The sequence below is a fragment of the Leptodactylus fuscus genome, chromosome 1 (assembly GCF_031893055.1).
Source record: "Leptodactylus fuscus isolate aLepFus1 chromosome 1, aLepFus1.hap2, whole genome shotgun sequence".
Classification (NCBI taxonomy): domain Eukaryota; kingdom Metazoa; phylum Chordata; class Amphibia; order Anura; family Leptodactylidae; genus Leptodactylus; species Leptodactylus fuscus.
Window position 1 is genome coordinate 253118800 of NC_134265.1, and position 18041 is coordinate 253136840.

Consider the following 18041-nt stretch of genomic DNA (forward strand, 5'->3'; position numbering starts at 1 on the left):
AAACAGAAATGTTTTGCTAATCATTGAAAAGCCCTTTAAAATCCATTGAGATGGTGGACAGGTCCCTGTACTTTATAAAATATCACTTGAAAATCATTGGGGGCAAATTTATCAAACCCTACATAGCAGAATAGTTGCATCAAAAAGCTTCAAAATAGGTTTTCACAACTTAAACAGGACCTTTCATCGATTTGGGCACAGGCAGTTCTATATACTGCTGGAAAGCTGACAGTGCGCTGAATTCAGCTTTCCCGATCTGTGCCCCAGGTAAAGAGCTATCAGTCCCGGTACCGTAGCTCTTTACAGTAAGAAGGGCATTCCTGACAGTCAGTCAGATACATCCTTCTCCACAGCAGCGCCTATCGCGCTGTACTGTGTTAGCGGGGAGGAACGCCCCCTCCCTCTGCTCACAGTGCTTGTCCATAGATGAGTACTATCCGAAGGGGAGGGGGCGTTCCTCTCCACTCACACTGTACAGCGCGATAGGCGCTGCTGTGAATAAGGACGTACCTGACAGACTGTCAGGAATGCCCTTCTGACTGTAAAGAGCTACAGTACCGAGACCGAAAGCTGTTTACCCGGGGCACAGATTGGGAAAGCAGAATTCAGCGCACTGTCAGCTTTCCAGCAGTATATAGAACTGCCTGTGCCCAAATCGGTGAAAGGGTCTCTTTAATAGCTGTAATTGAACGTCTAATATGCCTTTCACTCTACTTTTGGAAAATGGGCGGAAAACTGGGTATAAGGCTGTTGTGCTGATGAACAAGAGACTTATGAAATGCAACTTCATAAAAAGCTGCAAAAGGATTTGCAACCCCAGCCCAGTAAAAGACCAGTCCATTAAATGGGTTTTCTTGGACTCTAGTATAGGTCAACAATTAAAAAGCCATAAGGGGATCTGATACCTTGGACCCAACGAATCAGCTGTTTCAAGCGGTGGCGGCGCACAAGCACAGCTTCTGCCTCACATACCACATGAAGTAACATTTGTCATACGTACATTATGTTTTGACAAATGTACGGTGCTGTGCTTGGCAATTATTGAAGAGGTTGCAGAGCTCACTTGAATGCTGTAACCTCTTCAAACAGCTGATCAGCCAGGAGCCTGGATGTCGACCCCCTGCTGATCTTTAATTGAACAGCTATCCTAAGGATAAACAAAAAATAAATAAAACTTTATGAACATTTTCATGGAAATCTCATCTTTCTAACATTATGCATTACAAGTATTTATCTCCGTAAGGAGGTAAAGCTGCTCTAGGGAATGATTAAGATACTTTACACCTAAGGGATTATTTACTGGTTGAAACTTTTATCCAAAGCAACTCCAAACAATACATGTTACCTACAAGTAATCTCTGCAAATAATCTTGTTTAGCTAAAGCCAACCTATATACTCTTACAGTACTCTCTCATAGGCATGAAATGTATGCTTACACAACAAAACTCAGAATGTTATAGGATAAAATGGATATAGATAACAATTAAAAACTGAATAATAATAAACAAAGCTATACAGCTATAAACTACCACCTCCAACTAAAATGAAGCTTAGCACATGAAAATACACTCAAATTACTCACGCATAAATCATTTCTGGCACACAATTCACACAGGAAACAAAAGCAGTGCAAACCCGCTGCCAATGGCTTCCATGCCAGTGAGCAACAAGGAAACACTTCTATGTTGTTAGCATGATTGTGTACAGTACATTATAAACAGCGGATTTATATATTCAGTGATATTGCTTTCCTACGTTCTATTCTATACGTACCTTACATACCGCTGATACACTGCTCAATGGCCTGCAGAATACATTATAGGCAGACTAGACTACTGAGCGTAAGCAGAAATGCCAAGACACTTAGATGAAGCTACAAAGAATATCATATGTTTTGCATATGGCACAAACCTTATATTCAAAGTATAAAGGCAGAGCAGAGGTCAAGTTTAGCTAAAAAGTAGTATTAGTGTAGCCACCAAAGGCAAAATGCATTGGCACATCTAAAAAGATTAGTAATCTATGATAATTGCTTGTAGAGCCAAGATATACATGCTCACCTCTCACATGGCCACAGATCCAGCATTGGGGCCTTGGTTTTCATGGATTGTCTGCCCACACGACAACCAGTGGACTGCATCATTTATGTGCGGGCCATAGACCCGGAACACTGTGGACCTGAACAGAGTCTCTATGCGGGATCCCTGGCTCAATGGAGAAGTGAGTAACTGGGGTTTGACATTTTAAGCCCCGCAGGGCGCAAAAATTTGAAACACTCTACTAATTATTATTATAACCACTTCTACTAACACTCTTCTAATTATATTGAAGTTTGAATCATATTTTGTGTGCAGTTGACTTTTACAGGGATAACACTGAGTCCGTTCTCTAGAAGCATAAGTTATATACAAACCACATGCAATGTAATATACATTTATTGTGCATAATTGATTTGCATTTATATTAGATTTCTAATAATCATAATAAATAATCTTTCACGGTAAAGAAAAAGTCTATATTGTGATACCTCATAGTGTCCTGTCTATCAAACAGTCAAAGCTGTCTCCTCCCAGCTTGCTGAAGAAAACAGGTAGTGAGAAGAAGAGACAGCAGAAAAAGCTGCTGAAACAGGGAGATGGGAAAACCCCTTTAGGCTAAGACCCCACATAGCGGGCTGCAGCCAAAAAGCACTGTGGGAAAAACTGCAGTGGAAGCACATCACTGTTTTTCCTGCAGGAATTTTCACAGAAAGTCCACAGTGATTTCCTCTACTGACTTTCTGCTTCCATTAAATTGTCCGAGATTTCATAATTGATCTGCTACAATTTACAAAACCACAACGGTTTTAAAAATTGCAGCATTTCCGCTGTGCATATTTTTCTGCAATATGTGTATGGGATTCATTTACGCCACATGTGGCCCCAGCCTTTCACTGTACAATATAAGACAACATAAAACAAACACCTATAATAATAGATTGTCCTTGTGTAATGGGCAATGTATAAAAAAAAAAATAATATATAAAGTACGGGAAAAGACTATAATCTGTTTAACTGCATAAGCCTTTTCTATGGTGTTACATCTGGGGTACACACTATTTTCCTACAATAACCACTGCACATTTGCAAGCTGAGGATAGAAATTGCATCACTGGCCTGCTCAGGTAACGTAATACAGTGACTGATGGGTTGATAAGTCATGTAACTGGAGCTAGAGACTTACTGATGAAAGGGCAAGCGGACAAAGAAGTTCAGGAGACATTTTAAAAACATACAAAATAGAAGAGGCTCATATCTGGTATTTTATGAAAAATCTCTTCATATTAGAGAAGTATTATTAGCAACACTCTTCAATATATTGTATACGCTAAATATCACTTAGGATAATCCTTGTATGTAAGGGCTGAAACAATGAAGGAAACAACCCTTCAGAAGCAAAGCAGCCAAATTCCCGCCACTGTTTTGCGGATGGTGTCAGCAGCATAAAGGCCTGCACATTTTGTACACAGAAGCTATCACAGTGACTGTCTACAAATCAATATGACCTGCACATTAGAGTCAACATGCGACTGGGGACACCAAAGATGTCTACATGTGCATGAAATCCAGTCATCACATTTTAATGGCAATTTTAATAAGAATATTTATGGATGACCCTAAAGGGCTGAATCAGTCACCACATGCTGCATAACCCTCAACAAGTCAGATAAGTGCTGAGAAGGGTGCACATAATAAGATCCATCATACAGGAATACTCAGAAACACTAAAGCAGAACCGCTGGTTAACTAGACTCTCCTACTGAGGAACCAATGGTAGGTGATACCACCATGTTCACATTCCCATAGATACTGCATAAATGGCCACTTGCTGTCCCAAAGTTTCATGATCAGTAGTGGAAGTGAGACTAGGCCAATACAATAGAAGCAGCAGAATACATCTGTTTACCCAAGGAGAGTACATGTATTACATAGATAAAAGCATTAAAGCCCATGAAGTATTAGATTGAAGCTCTGGTTTTCAGCACCTCTGCCAGTTAGCTCCGTCCCTTCTACGAGGGACCCTTGGTATTTCTTTTTGTAGTGGCTGTTCCTAGTTTTATAGGCTTGCCCCATTTGTCTCAATAGGATGAAGCTATAGTAAACTACCAGGCCACTACTAAATATATCAAACCGTGCCAGAGTGACATGACCCCTCCAAAACAGCTGAAAGGGGGGGCTTGAACTCACTCGATTATCAATGGCCTAACTTAAAAACAAACCAGCAATTTTAAAAAAAATTGGATAACCCCCTTTAGTTTCCGAGTCTTAACCCTAGCTTGTTAGACAAGATGCCAGATGTCTGCACGCATGTCTAATGCAGATTTATGGAAATACCTGTTCAGACAAGGCCAGCTTTTGTGTTTCAAGATAAATTCCAAACAGTGTGTGTTACAATTTGTTCACTTTTAGTCATACAAATCCAGTTGAGAGAACCTCCACAGACCAGATCATAGGCCATACCATACCCCGCTGTGTTCTTCAGGGCATGCCTGCATTCTTAGACATTAATAGGCATCCAACATCCCCGACAATTTATTAAGATGTTATGATGAGTAATAAAGATGACTTGTTATAATAATATTTAGCTCTGGGCAAATAGATGAGCATGCATGTACCCTTTATTACTTAGACTACTGAGGTTTTCAGTATTATATAGTGTGTTTATATAGTGTCCTGTCAGGGATGGCTCATTATCACTAGAAGAATGACTCTGTACTATTTAAGGTGTGGTGCAGAACAACAAGTGGCCACTTTCTATAGAAAAAGTAAGATCAAAAGGGCATCCAGCTACCTTGTACATCAGCTGATAAGTGCAAGGAATTATTTAATATATTAAGTACAATAATTGGGTTGGAGAATAGCTAAATTAAATAGGAAAACTACAGTAACAGATATTAATAAATACAAATATGTAAAGCCTCTTAATTTGGCCATACAAATATGTATCAGCTGGACACATCAATTTATGTGAGAACAACCAACCATTTAATGTGTATGGGAGCCTCAGGGTTATGTCCCAAAAGAGGAGGTTAAATTAGAGAAGGACAGACATGTTGGATTTTAACATACCCCACCCAGTCGCACAGGGGGGGAAAAAAAAAAAAAAAAAAAAAAAAAAAAAAAAAAGTGTAATCCAGTCAGTGGTAGTTTTCTCCTTCTCCCTATTAAGGGGATATTGTCACTCCTTAGGGAGAGACCACCATATAGGTGTGTGGAGACTTATTAAGCCTTTAGGACCTCTACCACCTCTATCAGGTTATAGTCCTCTTTCCCTATTAAGAAAGCATGCACACTTGTCCACGCCAAGTATGTATGTGTGCATACTGGGTGCAAGGAGTGATGTAAGGAATGGCTGTCACCCTTGCCCAACTACACAGACCTTAGCTTTAATTAAACCTGATGTCATATAATGAAGCATGTACATTGATTGGTTGCTATAGGCAACAAGGCCAATTTTCCCAACAGACTTGATAAATGAGGCCCTATTTAGCCATATATGAAATTGCGGTCATACATTTGGTGAATGACTTGTATTAATCTGTACAGGTTGTTTTTTTTGTTTTTTTTAGACAATATAATCATAAGTTTCATTGGCAGATATCTCTGTAGCATGACCTGTGGCCCAGTCTGGTCATTCACATGGAGGGTCAGACCCTCCAACAATACACACAAAAAAAAATGGATTCCGTTCGCCATTCCACTTGAAAAATGGGAAAAGGAAGTATAGTACTTGCTACATTTGAATTATGTCAGAACCACACAGTAAAATTGTTTCATTGATATTAATAGAATAAAAACTAAACCTATATATGTGCGTTTTTGTTCTTTACCTTGCTTTCCTTCCCATATATACTTTAAGGAGAAAAGATCCTATAAATTCCCTTCACTATGCTGTGTTTATAGAAGAATGCAGATTACATCTATATATAAATCTATGGACAAATATGCTCGCACTAGTGATTATAATGCATATGACAGCCCCATTCTCCAAACTAAAAAGACATAACGGCATATCCTTGCCAGATACACCCAAGCCTGCCATGCTAATAAGAATAAACTGGAATGGACTTATTCCTGGTATTGTCTCAACATGTGCGCTAATAAAAGCTTGTACAATTCATAGCATAAACACATGAGAAAAAGAAAATAATTCGAAGGACGCTACTGTAAAAAGAAAAAAAAAAACGAACAAAAAAAAACAAAACCTAAAGGCCGGATGTTAAGACAATTATAGAAACACTGTACACAAAAAGCAGAACTCAAGGCTGTAGAGTGTAAACTGTACACACAATTTCACACGTGGACCAATGCTGCACTTCCCCATGCCTGCTTCAACCTGAAACTACCAGTGAACAAGCCTCAGCTTATTCAAATATGCCTTCCAAAGAAACCCAGACCTCACGGAAAAAGATAAACAGGCATGCACTTAAATAAAAATAAAAAAATCTATAAAAAAAAACAACCCATACACACTCCTGGAAGAATTTTGATCACTGCATGAGGTTTCAGGTGTTTTGGGTGGGAAAACCTGTCAGACTACAGTGAAGGTTGTCTTTGATCACTCTCTCTTATCTTACATCAAATAAACACTTCACACAATTTTACAAGCTTTGGCTTTATGAACCTCTTTAAAGGAAAACAGGCAAAACAGCCACCAATAAACAGTAAACCAAAAAAAGTCATTAGACACTGCTCACATCACATTTGGAGCACAAGATTTAACATGGTGCTTCCAATAGAGGGCGGCATAACAGAGGCACTGTCTCCCTGTTTACATCTTGGGAGACAGATTTGCATATTCTTCCCATGTTCCTTTGCAGTGGAGCAACTATGGCTGTATAAGTCTCCACACACCTGAGAAGGTGGTCTCTCCCTAAGGATGGACGTTATCCCCAAGATTTAACTAGACATTTGCATCTATCTGCCTAAACTGTCAGCTGTGTTACACTCTTCTTACAGCATGTAGTTGATTACAATACTAAAGTGCTCTATCCAAATATATACCAAAACAACACTCATTGCATACTAGAAGGATAGCCATCAGGAGTCTATATAGAGGTGGCAATGAACATTTCGTGTATACTGGCCCATTACACCAGCCTGAATTGGCATATGTATGCTTACAATGACTGTGACCCTCATTAGTATTTGTGTCAACAGATATGCATGCATTCTGGCTTCTTAGATGCCTTTTCCAGTTTTTTATATAGATGACCCAACCTTAGGATATGTCATCAATATTAAATTGATAGGGTCAGATACCTGTCAAGCCCATCGATCAGCTTTTCTAAGCAGTCACCAAAACTGGAACTATAAACTGGATGAAGCAGGAAAAAGATGATGTTGTCCAATTTACAGCGGCTGCAAAGAGCTACCCATGTTTCCATAGACCCGTTGATTTCGTTCAGTGAGTCCAGGCTGCAAAATGGATCGGTTCAGAACCTATCCTGAGTTTTGCCCTGGGCTCATGACGCCATACACGGACCTGTGATAATATACAGGTATGTGTATGAAGTCATAGACAATAACGGATCAGTGTGCTAGCTGTGAAAAATACAGCTAGCACACTGACAAAAGCTTGAAGTGTTACCTCTTAAAGTACAGTTCAAAGCAAGCACCAAATTTATTAATAAATGTGGTGCAAATATCTCTAAGTTTCTTCTTTAGTTAGACATGCTAAGATAAGCTAGCCTTAGTAAATATGGGCCTATGTATCCACCAACCTGTGCTCTTGGCATGGTCTGTTATACAAAAATAGGTCTCAATAGAAATAACTATACTTAGAAGTAAATAAGCCATGCCTATAGAGACCACTCCCCATATAAGGGTCCGTTCACACGATGTAATGTGCCATTAATTCTGACACGTAAACTCGTCGGTCAGCTCCGAAAAACAGAATCCCATTGACTTCAATGGGTTCCGTTTAGCGCGCGTAACACATTAAAATCAATGGAAGGCTTTTTAACCTATTGATTTCAATGTGTTACGCACGCTAAATGGAACCCATCGAAGTCAATGGGATTCTGTTTTGCAGCTCTGACACGAGTTTACGTGTCAGAATCAACGGCGCGTTACATCACGTGAACAGACCCTAAGACATCCTTATAAACTGCCTAAATTTGAGAAGAATTTTCACAAGTTCAACATAAACTAGACTAACAGGGGTGTCCTTCACACCCAATGTATAAGAACAAGAAGACAGCCTTGTATTAGGAATTGAGACCAAGCATTTGGATTTACAGCAAGTGATCATTTCATGTACCACCTTGTCATTCTGCTACTGTTAGTTACGCCTATCAACAATGGGAAAACTTTGCTGGTGCCAAGAAAAATTTAATAAAAACAAAAGTTAAATAAACCATGAAAACAAGTTTTGTTGACCTCTCTTAGGAACCATGATAAACAGCCTGAAGCAACTGCTGAGAAGTAAACCATCATTACACTGCCTTATTCCCCAAGGGCTTGGGTGTTTGACATACTGCGAGCACTGCTCCAAACAGGCTCCGAAGTGAAGCAATATACCTCATGTGATGATATGATTTATCAATAACCTAAAGCATTGTTAGGTGAGGTTCTGTAACCATGCTTGGTGCTGTGTAGGGTGGCGGGTGGGACAGGTCATACAGAGGGCAGGTCGTGAGCACATACATACTGCATGGATAGGTTATTGATTTCATTTGCCAGAATACAGCAAGAGAAGATTACTTTTTCCATTTCAATCAAGAGCCCTTAGACAGCCATCTGCTGCCATTAGAGGTATCAGGAAATGTTTAGAGAAGGAACAAGTTAGCAAACAAAAAGAATATCACAAAAAAAGAGAAATCAAACAATTACCAATATTAAGGGCAGCATAATAGAACTAGATCGCACATTCATTAGGTATAGATGTAGTAGTAAAAGTGGTCATATTGTAAACCTTGGTAAACATAGTGTAGGATTCATGCCAGGAAATGCTATTTCACAGGAAAGCCAGTTGTGTGGAACAAAAACATTAAAAGGGATGCCATATTCATGTGAACATATCACTAGGTTACCATTGAAGAAGACAAAAAAAAAAAAAAAAAAGATGAGAGGGCGTTAGCAATGGTTTCATTCAAATGGTTCACTTTTTAGAAGATTTCTTCTACAATAAGACACACTCACATGTCAGACTTGGCATGGAGTCAGAACATATCTGCATACTATTCCTAGGAATAAATTCTGATCTCATTTATATGCAGCAGAAAAGTTACGTGCCAGCGCTACCATGAAAAAAAAAAAAAAAGTTCTACTTCTATTGGGAAAATTTTACACAGAATAGCAGAGGATTAGCCCGAATGAATGACAATGGGGCGAAAAGCAAAGTAATGAGGATTCAGAACAGAGAGTCCCCCCACATTAACTCAGAATTCCATAACAAGGTACATTTATGGCCCTCTCCATTCAATTGTATGGGGTTTATGGAAATAGCGCAGTAGACAGCCTTGGCCAGGTCTGCAACTCCTGTATAAGTCAATGGAGAGACATGCACATGCACGCCCCCTCTGCAATTTACTTGAGTTTGCAATTTTCAGCGTAGTTTTTAATTCCCATAGGTGGTGTCTGCATCGGTCAGGTATTTATAACATATTCTATGGACATAGCTATAAATACTGAAATTGGAATAACATATTAGCGACTATTGATTTAGAAGATACTTAAGACACAGGAGTCAAGTAACGCCTGCTAAATCCCTGACCCCAGTTATAATCTGTGGGGGATCCTGACAGAAAGTATTCTTGTTCCCTGCAGTGCCACCACATGAGGATTTAATCATGACACCGATATTATGCACATCAATTAGTTGTCTGTCTAATGATACTGATACTTCACAGACTTAAATTTTAAAAATCGGCCCAGAAAATGGCATGTTCGATTTTTTATCGGACCAGTCACAGAATCTGGTAAAATCAAGAGTTGTGCGAGTTGATCCATTAGTATATATGAGGCCGTAGGCTGCCCATTGAATCCTGTTGTGTGAATGAATACTAAAATGTTCTTTATACTTGCTCTCCACTCTGGCCAAGAAATGAGAATCATCCTATCCTATTAATTCATAATATGGTACCCTAATATGGTATATGGAAATAGGTTTCCTAAATAAAACATCCCCTTCTAAAGGCATCCTCTGAGTAAGTAGTATTGTTCTACTATAACTAAACAAGTATTGTGACACCTGGAAAAGTATTGCTTACATCTAGCACATATTTGGGATCCACTGTCAGGTAAACCTGCAACTCCAGATGGGGATGCATAGTAGTGTATGTTTATCCCCATTACATATCCACATCTGCAAAACATACTGGATTATAAAGCCATTTCAATTAAAGGGATTCTACCATTAAAAAAACTTTTTTTTCTAGGTAACACATCGGAATAGCCTTTAGAAAGGCTATTCATCTCCTACCTTTGGAAGTGATCTCCGCTGCGCCGTTCATTCAAAATACCTGTTTGTACCGGTATGCTAATTAGTTCTCTTGCAGCGATGGGGGCGGGCCCCAGCGCAGGAAATGCGATGGGGGCGTCCCCATTGCTGCTCGAAAACTGACTCCAGCGCCGCCTCTGTCTTCTTCTGCATCCTCCCCTTCGTTCTTCGGCTTGACGTCGGACACCTGCGCAGTACGCTCTGTTCGGCGAACTTGCGGTGTCGGCACTATGGCCGTGGGCATGCGCAGTACGTTCGATGAAGTTCGCCGAACAGAGCGTACTGCGCAGGCGTTCGACGTCAAGCCGAAGAAGGAAGGGGAGGATACAGAAGAAGACAGAGGCGGCGCTGGAGTCGGTTTTCGAGCAGTAATGGGGACACCCCCATCGCATTTCCTGCCCCCATCGCTGCGAGAGAACTAATTAGCTGATTTCGAACGAACGGCGCGGATCACTTCCAAAGGTAGGAGACGAATAGCCTTTCTAAAGGCTATTCTGACGTGTTACCTAGAAAAAAAAGTTTTTTTAATGGTAGAATCCCTTTAAGTACTAATGAAACATCAAATATATTTTTCTGTATACTGGCTGACACTAGCGTTCAGATTTCCGTTTTTCAGGTCCACATGGGGACCCCAAAGACAGAAACCCTATCCTGTAAAAAACGGAAACCCGATTGACCCCATAGGCTATAATGCTGTCTGCCAGGTTTTGAAGATTTTACGCTGAAATCGGCAGAGGGAAAATTCCTCCTTGTAAGACTTTCTCTGCCAATTTTAAGTGGATTCTGCAGTAGAGTCTCCTATGGAGATTCCAATGCTAGTGTGAATCCAGCCTGACAGACAAAACATTACCTACAAAGCAGCTTCTGACTGTGGGGTGAAAGCATCAAAAATAGAAGACCTATATGCAGCTTGATTTGTGGACCACTGACCAGTGGCCTCCCTGGTAGATACAGCAGCACAATGCAGACAATATCATAGAGGTAAAAGAACAATCCTCTGTTGAATAAACCTATACTCTGCTTGAGATGTAGGTGATATATTATATGTTATGTAGCAACTCTAACCATTCACCTCCTCCACTTATGATAAACCTGTATCATTCCCCTTTCAAGAAGACATCAGCGTCCTTACATAATCTCTGATTCTTTTCAACACCAGCCAAGAAATGCCTATGATGTAGTTACAATGCAAAACTAGACGGTCATAAAATGCAGACTCAGCCACCTGTAGAAGATGCACCATGGATTTGGAGAAAGGATCTTAGAGTTGGAGGAAATAAGCATTAAGGTGAACGGCATAAACCATATATAAACCATACATCCTGAGCCAGGTGCATAAATATTTGGATGTCTTGACAAATTAGCTTCTGCAGTGATACCTAAAATCTGAATCCCAGTCATATGCCAATATACATGTTGCTTACCCTATATAGTCCTTTATAATATAGGAGATAGCAGCATAAAGCATTGGTTATATATGGATGCTTCAGCTGCTTCTAACTTGAAGGAAATCCATAAATCAATCTTTGCGCATAGGTTATTGATCTTAGACCAATGTTACTCAATCGCCAAGAATCTTCAGTTATGTTATGCACACACAGTGCTGATTTTTCTACAGGTTAATAAATCTACATTTCCACCTCCAAAAAACGGGAAATGATAATCTATATATCGTAAAATGATTTGTTTCAAGCTCAGCAAGCTGCAACCTTCTAAAGTCTTCTACCGCAGTAGGGTGCATTCATGTACAATGCTTTGATCGACAGTGATCATTTGTGACTACACATATAAAGAAACTTTGTTAAAACGTCCTTTAATCGGTGTTCATAAACTGCAAGCCTAAGAGGCCAATTCCCAAATCTAACTATACAAACTCATACGGTAAGGGTTAATTTCCTAACCTGTGCTTGGAATGTGGCACTGCTCCTACTTGCAGCACTCCTAGTACTACACTCTGGAATTTACCATCTCAGAATTGCTGGCTGGATTTCCTAACTCCTATATAATATACAAGACTATGGTGTCAATAATGGAAGTTATCATCATTTCCATAACACGCAAATGCAATATTATGCTGCAGGCCGCAACCATCATTTGGTTTGAAGGGGTTAATAAGTAAACTGAAGCAAATGTGGTAAGAGTACAGTAAGTGTAATACTGAAACCTGTCTCTGGAGGAGACACCAATGTGAGGACATATTGACTGCAGGCTTTTCTCCAGTAATACAGCTTCCTCGAGGGCATCGGGCAATCCCCTGGTGCAACATTCAACGCTACAGTGCAATAAGTAATCATCCCTATGACACCACAGCCAAGGTATAGATAATAATACACAGTAGGAAGGCGCGGGGGCTTCATGGTAACAGATTAATATTGCCATCCTATCCCCGAGCTGTGGAATGTTACCATGATGTGATAGAGACTGCTACCTTGTAGCGACAAGGACCAGCATCCTCAACACACAAATCTGGATACATAATATTTCTAAATATCCAAAACATGAATCATAATCGAGATGGCAAATGTGGCAATGATAAAACGACTCATTAAGGCCACACCATAGGGGGCAAATCAGCATAATTCACCATCCAGCCTGCCACCCACACACAATTCCTTCAGCATGGCATACTATGCGGTGATGGGAGCTGGGGAGGGGGTTATCACCACATAGAAGAATGATCATTTCCATTTTGTAGATTAAGGATTGAGCACCTAAGAGCCCTCCCTTTACAACCTAACACTACCCCACCCAATGCCAGGCTAATGAAGAATAGCCCCTGAGCTTGTGCTGCTTTGATGCCCCAGGGCAGATCCAGACATGGAATCCCTCCTGTGTCATCACTTGATATGTGAGAGGTGTATGAGGAGGAGGAAGTAAAGGCTGCGCCAGGTCTGTGCAGTCCCCCACCCCCAAATACTGCAATGCAAATGGTAAGCCCAGAGCCAGGGCTGGCAGGGTAACATATGCTGGATGGAAGCAGAGAACATTTCTTACCTTTCACCGCCCTGTCCAATGTAGATAACTTGGGATCAATGGCCCTGTGCTCAGACATTTCCAGCTGCACTTGGAGGCTGTCAATGGATCAATGTCTTTATATCCCGGAGATAACTTGAGTGTGTTCTCCCCTTTCCTTCTGCGGTTGTCAGATATGATTCACCAGCATCAAGAAGAAGATGTGTCTGTCAGCAGCCCTCCCCCCCAAACATAACAAAATACCACAGATTGCTGCAGTGAGCACTGAAATGCAACAGCCTGTCTCCAGCCAGAGACACTGCTCCACTGTATTCCCTGACACTCACTCTCACACACACACCACACATACACACAGCCAAGGCACTAGCACTCTCTACACCATCAGCGCTCAACCTATCCTCAGCCCAGCTTGGGTTACAGCACTAGTCCCGCCCCCTGCTCCCTGTCTCGCAGCTCCTATTGGCTCAGCCGTGCCGTCAATCAGGGCTAGGAACCCTTCCAGGTATTTCCCTTCCCTAAAGCTCACTGGTGTTACTATGGCTCTCTCTGCTGTCACTTTGGCTGCAGACGAGGAAGTGGAGGCAGAGTGGGAGGAGGAAACCACAGCACGGAGAGCAGCTTGGCAGGGAGAAGCCCCGCTAATGATTCCTGTGCAGCAAACGTCGAGTGAGGGAGGATGCTGGAGTGTATGAGGGTGCGCCGCGCTGATTGGACGATGTGTGGAAACGACTGATTGGCTGGATTCGAGTCTGCTCTCACCACACATTTTTTGATTGAAAATAGCTTTATTCACAATCAGTCATCAACCCAAAAGTATTACAGAGTACTGCGTCGCAGCGCATAAGATACACCACTCACAATACTCACAAATAAATAAGTTATCTACATTTCCCATACTTCGTGGAGCAGGGCTAAGTGAGGGTCAGAGGAGAAATCCCCCCCAAGACCTCACTTCTCCCTACCCCATACCAGCATTTCCAGCCTCCCCTATATGCATACAATCAATCCTAGCTACCTGACATGTGTGGGAGGGGGGAGGGAGAGTACACAGTGCCCAAAGCTTTATTGAAATACACACACACACAAGGGAAGCAAGCAAATTCCATTAGCTAACTAAACAAGTCAAAGACAATGCACCCGGGCCAGCGTGGAGGAGGGAAGGGGGAAAGAGACACTGGCCTAGGGCTTTGTCCAAGACAGCAGCAAAAACATGCTAGATACTAAGGTAAAATAGAGTCCATGAGAAAACAGGTGGAAGAAAAAGTCCTTAGTCCTCTTCGCCTCTCAGGCTGTCCAAGATGGAGTAGTCCCGGAATACCTCCCAACTTTTGAAGAACCGAAAGAGGGACAAAATGTGTGGCGTGCGTAGCTCCACCCACTTTTGTGTTGACTCCGCCCATTCTCATTAATTTTGCATGTGCCCGCACACAGTATAATCCTCCTACAGTCACCCGTAAATTATATGTCCCTCCTCTAGCTCTCCCCCAGTTTCATATACACCTTTCATCTGCCCCCAGTTTTATGTCCCCCTCCATCTCTGCCCCCAGTTTCATGTCCCCTCCATCTCTGTCCCCAGATTCATGGCACCTCCATCTCTGCTCCCAGATTCATGTCCCCCCTCCATCTCTGTCCCCAGATTCATGTCTCCACATCTCTTCCCCCAGATTCATGTCTCCACATCTCTGCCCCCAGATTCATGTCTCCACATCTCTGCCCCCAGATTCATGTCCCCTCCATCTCTGCCCCCAGATTCATGTCCCCTCTATCTCTGCCCCCAGATTCATGTCCCCTCCATCTCTGCCCCCAGATTCATGTCCCTCCATCTCTGCCCCCAGATTCATGTCTCCACATCTCTGTCCCCAGATTCATGTCTCCACATCTCTGCCCCCAGATTCATGTCCCCTCCATCTCTGCCCCCAGATTCATGTCCCTCCATCTCTGCCCCCAGATTCATGTCTCCACATCTCTGCCCCCAGATTCATGTCTCTACATCTCTGCCCCCAGATTCATGTCTCTACATCTCTGCCCCCAGATTCATGTCTCCACATCTCTGCCCCCAGTGTCATGCCGTCCTCTCCTTCATCTGCCCCCAGTTTCACGTTCCACCTGAGTGTAAACATTACACTTACATTCTCCTAGTTCCCGCGCTCTCTGCGCGCCTCTTTCTCTCACTGGCACACAGTTGTAGATGCGATGAGACGTCATCACATCGCGTCTACAAAGCCAGTAGCCAGCGGCGAAGCAAGGAGCTGAACTGTGTTCAGATCCTTGCTTTAGCCGCGTATGTGTTCAACTCAGATCTGCGTCCTCTGGATGCAGATCTGAGTTGAAATCGGGACATACCTCCCTCCAACCGAGAGCACGGGACACGTCACCTGAATCGTGAATGTCCCGCGGAAATCGGGACGGTTGGGAGGTATGAGTCCCGGAGAAGACTCTGGATGAGTCTGTAGCAGTCCTGAAAGGTGACCTGTTCCCTCCTGAGAACAAGCCTGTTTCTGGCGAACCAGATAGCGTCCTTGAAGTAGTTCATAAGGCCTGGATGGTAATCTCTTTTGTAACTCATCCCAAAGATCAGCTCAGGGTTCTGTGCCAGTCAGTCTGGGTTCATACCTGTGCTTGGTTCTGTCAGTAGGACTTTTCTCTCTGCATTTTTGGTCAGAAACCCAGTGGACCCCATTATAGTCTGTGGGGCTCGTGGGTATCCACTTTTTAATGTAACCCCTGCTAGGGGTAAAGTAACAGCAATAGACAACACTGTATGTGCACCCTGGATTACCTATCCCAGCCCCACCTGCTTCTCTGTGCCCCTGCCACCTAGGGGAGGAGCTGCAGAGGATTGGGGGAGAAGAGGATTGTGGGTCAAGGGAAAACAGGAAAGAGATGAGGGGACCGCATGGTCGGGAGAGCAGAGAGTCCAGCACCTGCAGACACAGGGTAGAGCACTAAGGACAGTCCTGCCAGCACAGCAGCTAAGACCAGCAGAGGAGGTCACCCTGCAGCTAGACAGCTCTACAAATTGGCTCTGGAAAGACCCCTTGTCTCATCACACAGGCGGACCCTGCCCCACTCCACCAGGACTTGATTGCTGTAGAGCCAAGCAGAATTCTGGAAGTGGATGCACCTATGTGTCTGGGAGTTGTGAGTAACCACTACTGAACTGTGTTATAGACTTGTTGTGGGAACTATTTCTGAGGACAGTAATCCTAAGTGCACCAACGGTTCCAGCAAGCGCACCAACGCCCGCGGCAACAGGGCTCCAACTGATGGAGTTATTTATGTTGCTGCAGCTTTATTAGGGGAGATTTGGTACACGCAGCTAGTTATGTGGAGTGTGTGTGCCAACGTATCTGTGTGAGAGAATTATGTACTATGTGTGGGTCATTGTACATTAATCCTGTGTTCCCCAGAGTTTAGAGTATTAGGGGATCCATTTATACTACTATATCTACCAGGCCTGGCATGCATTTATAGCTCATGGTTACAAAGTAGCAACCACTGGATTGTTTATATGTTATATGCTATCTTACCTTTCTACTTTTGCAATTTGCTCTCCTGAGCACATTCCTATTTAATTCTATCCCAATAAATATTCCCCAGTTGTTTTACCCCTACTTCTGTGAGTGTGTACTGGGCTTAGGCAGGGGTTTCCCGAGTCAACCCCTGGCAGAAGAGGACAACCCTCCTGCCTTCCTACAGAGCTCTGAGAAAGATTCGGGTGGAGGCACTGCGCCATAGCGAATTTAAAGATACATACACCCTTCCTATAGAGTGAGGTCCGAAGGGGTGTTACATTAATCAGACCGGATTTCTGTATTTCGGGTCCCCATGCAGACCCTAAATGAAAAAAAGGCAATGGTGCCGCACACTCACAAATTTAGAAAGTGTGGTGCAGACGTCAAAGGGTCCTTCGACCCCACAATCAGATTAATCAAAAAATGTTGTCGCACACACAGGTTTTGTTGCCAAAAAGGGAAATAAATTTATTTACAACACCATGTACATCATTTGTTGTGCCTTTGGACATAGGGGTCGCAGTAATATGAAAAAGACTAGTTTCATGGGACGCATCCTACATGCCTTGTATTCACACTATAGATCAGTTCAGATGAAGGTCTACACGACCAAAACGTCAACTATTGTGATCTATTAGTCTTTTTCATATTACTGCGACCCCTATGTCCAAAGGCACAACAAATGATGTACATGGTGTTGTAAATAAATTTATTTCCCTTTTTGGCAACAAAACCTGTGTGTGCGACAACATTTTTTGATTAACCCATGCAGACCCCAGGTACGAAAACCCAAGCGCAGGTGTGAACCTAGTCAGACATGTTCTTCCACTCCGCCCGCCTTAAGGCCTCATTCACACAATTGTACTTGTTATCCTCAATTGCAGATAAAAATATGGACCCTTACATTTAACTAGGCCCATACAGACAGCCATACTTTTTGCAGCTGTGTATCTATGGCAAATTGAAAAGCTGCAAAATATGGAGCAGGTCCTATTCCTGTCTGTACTTAAGGCCCAATCGATTAATTTTCAATGTATGGATCAGTGAAAAGCACAGATACCAATCCATGG

General features: G+C 42.4%; 1 protein-coding gene across 5 annotated transcripts in view; it reads right to left on the reverse strand.

The window, feature by feature from the left end:
- PPP3CA (protein phosphatase 3 catalytic subunit alpha) overlaps positions 1–14173 on the reverse strand; it is a 166057-nt gene extending 151884 nt beyond the window's left edge. For 2 of the 5 annotated variants that reach the window (XM_075285715.1, XM_075285708.1), the window contains exon 1: positions 13478–14173. In XM_075285715.1, coding sequence (XP_075141816.1) covers positions 13478–13535 — 58 coding nt within the window. In that variant the 5' untranslated portion in view covers positions 13536–14173. The remainder of the gene's footprint in view (positions 1–13477) is intronic. The other 3 variants (XM_075285732.1, XM_075285723.1, XM_075285741.1) reach the window with 3 other exon arrangements.
- Positions 14174–18041: the final 3868 nt, after the last annotated feature.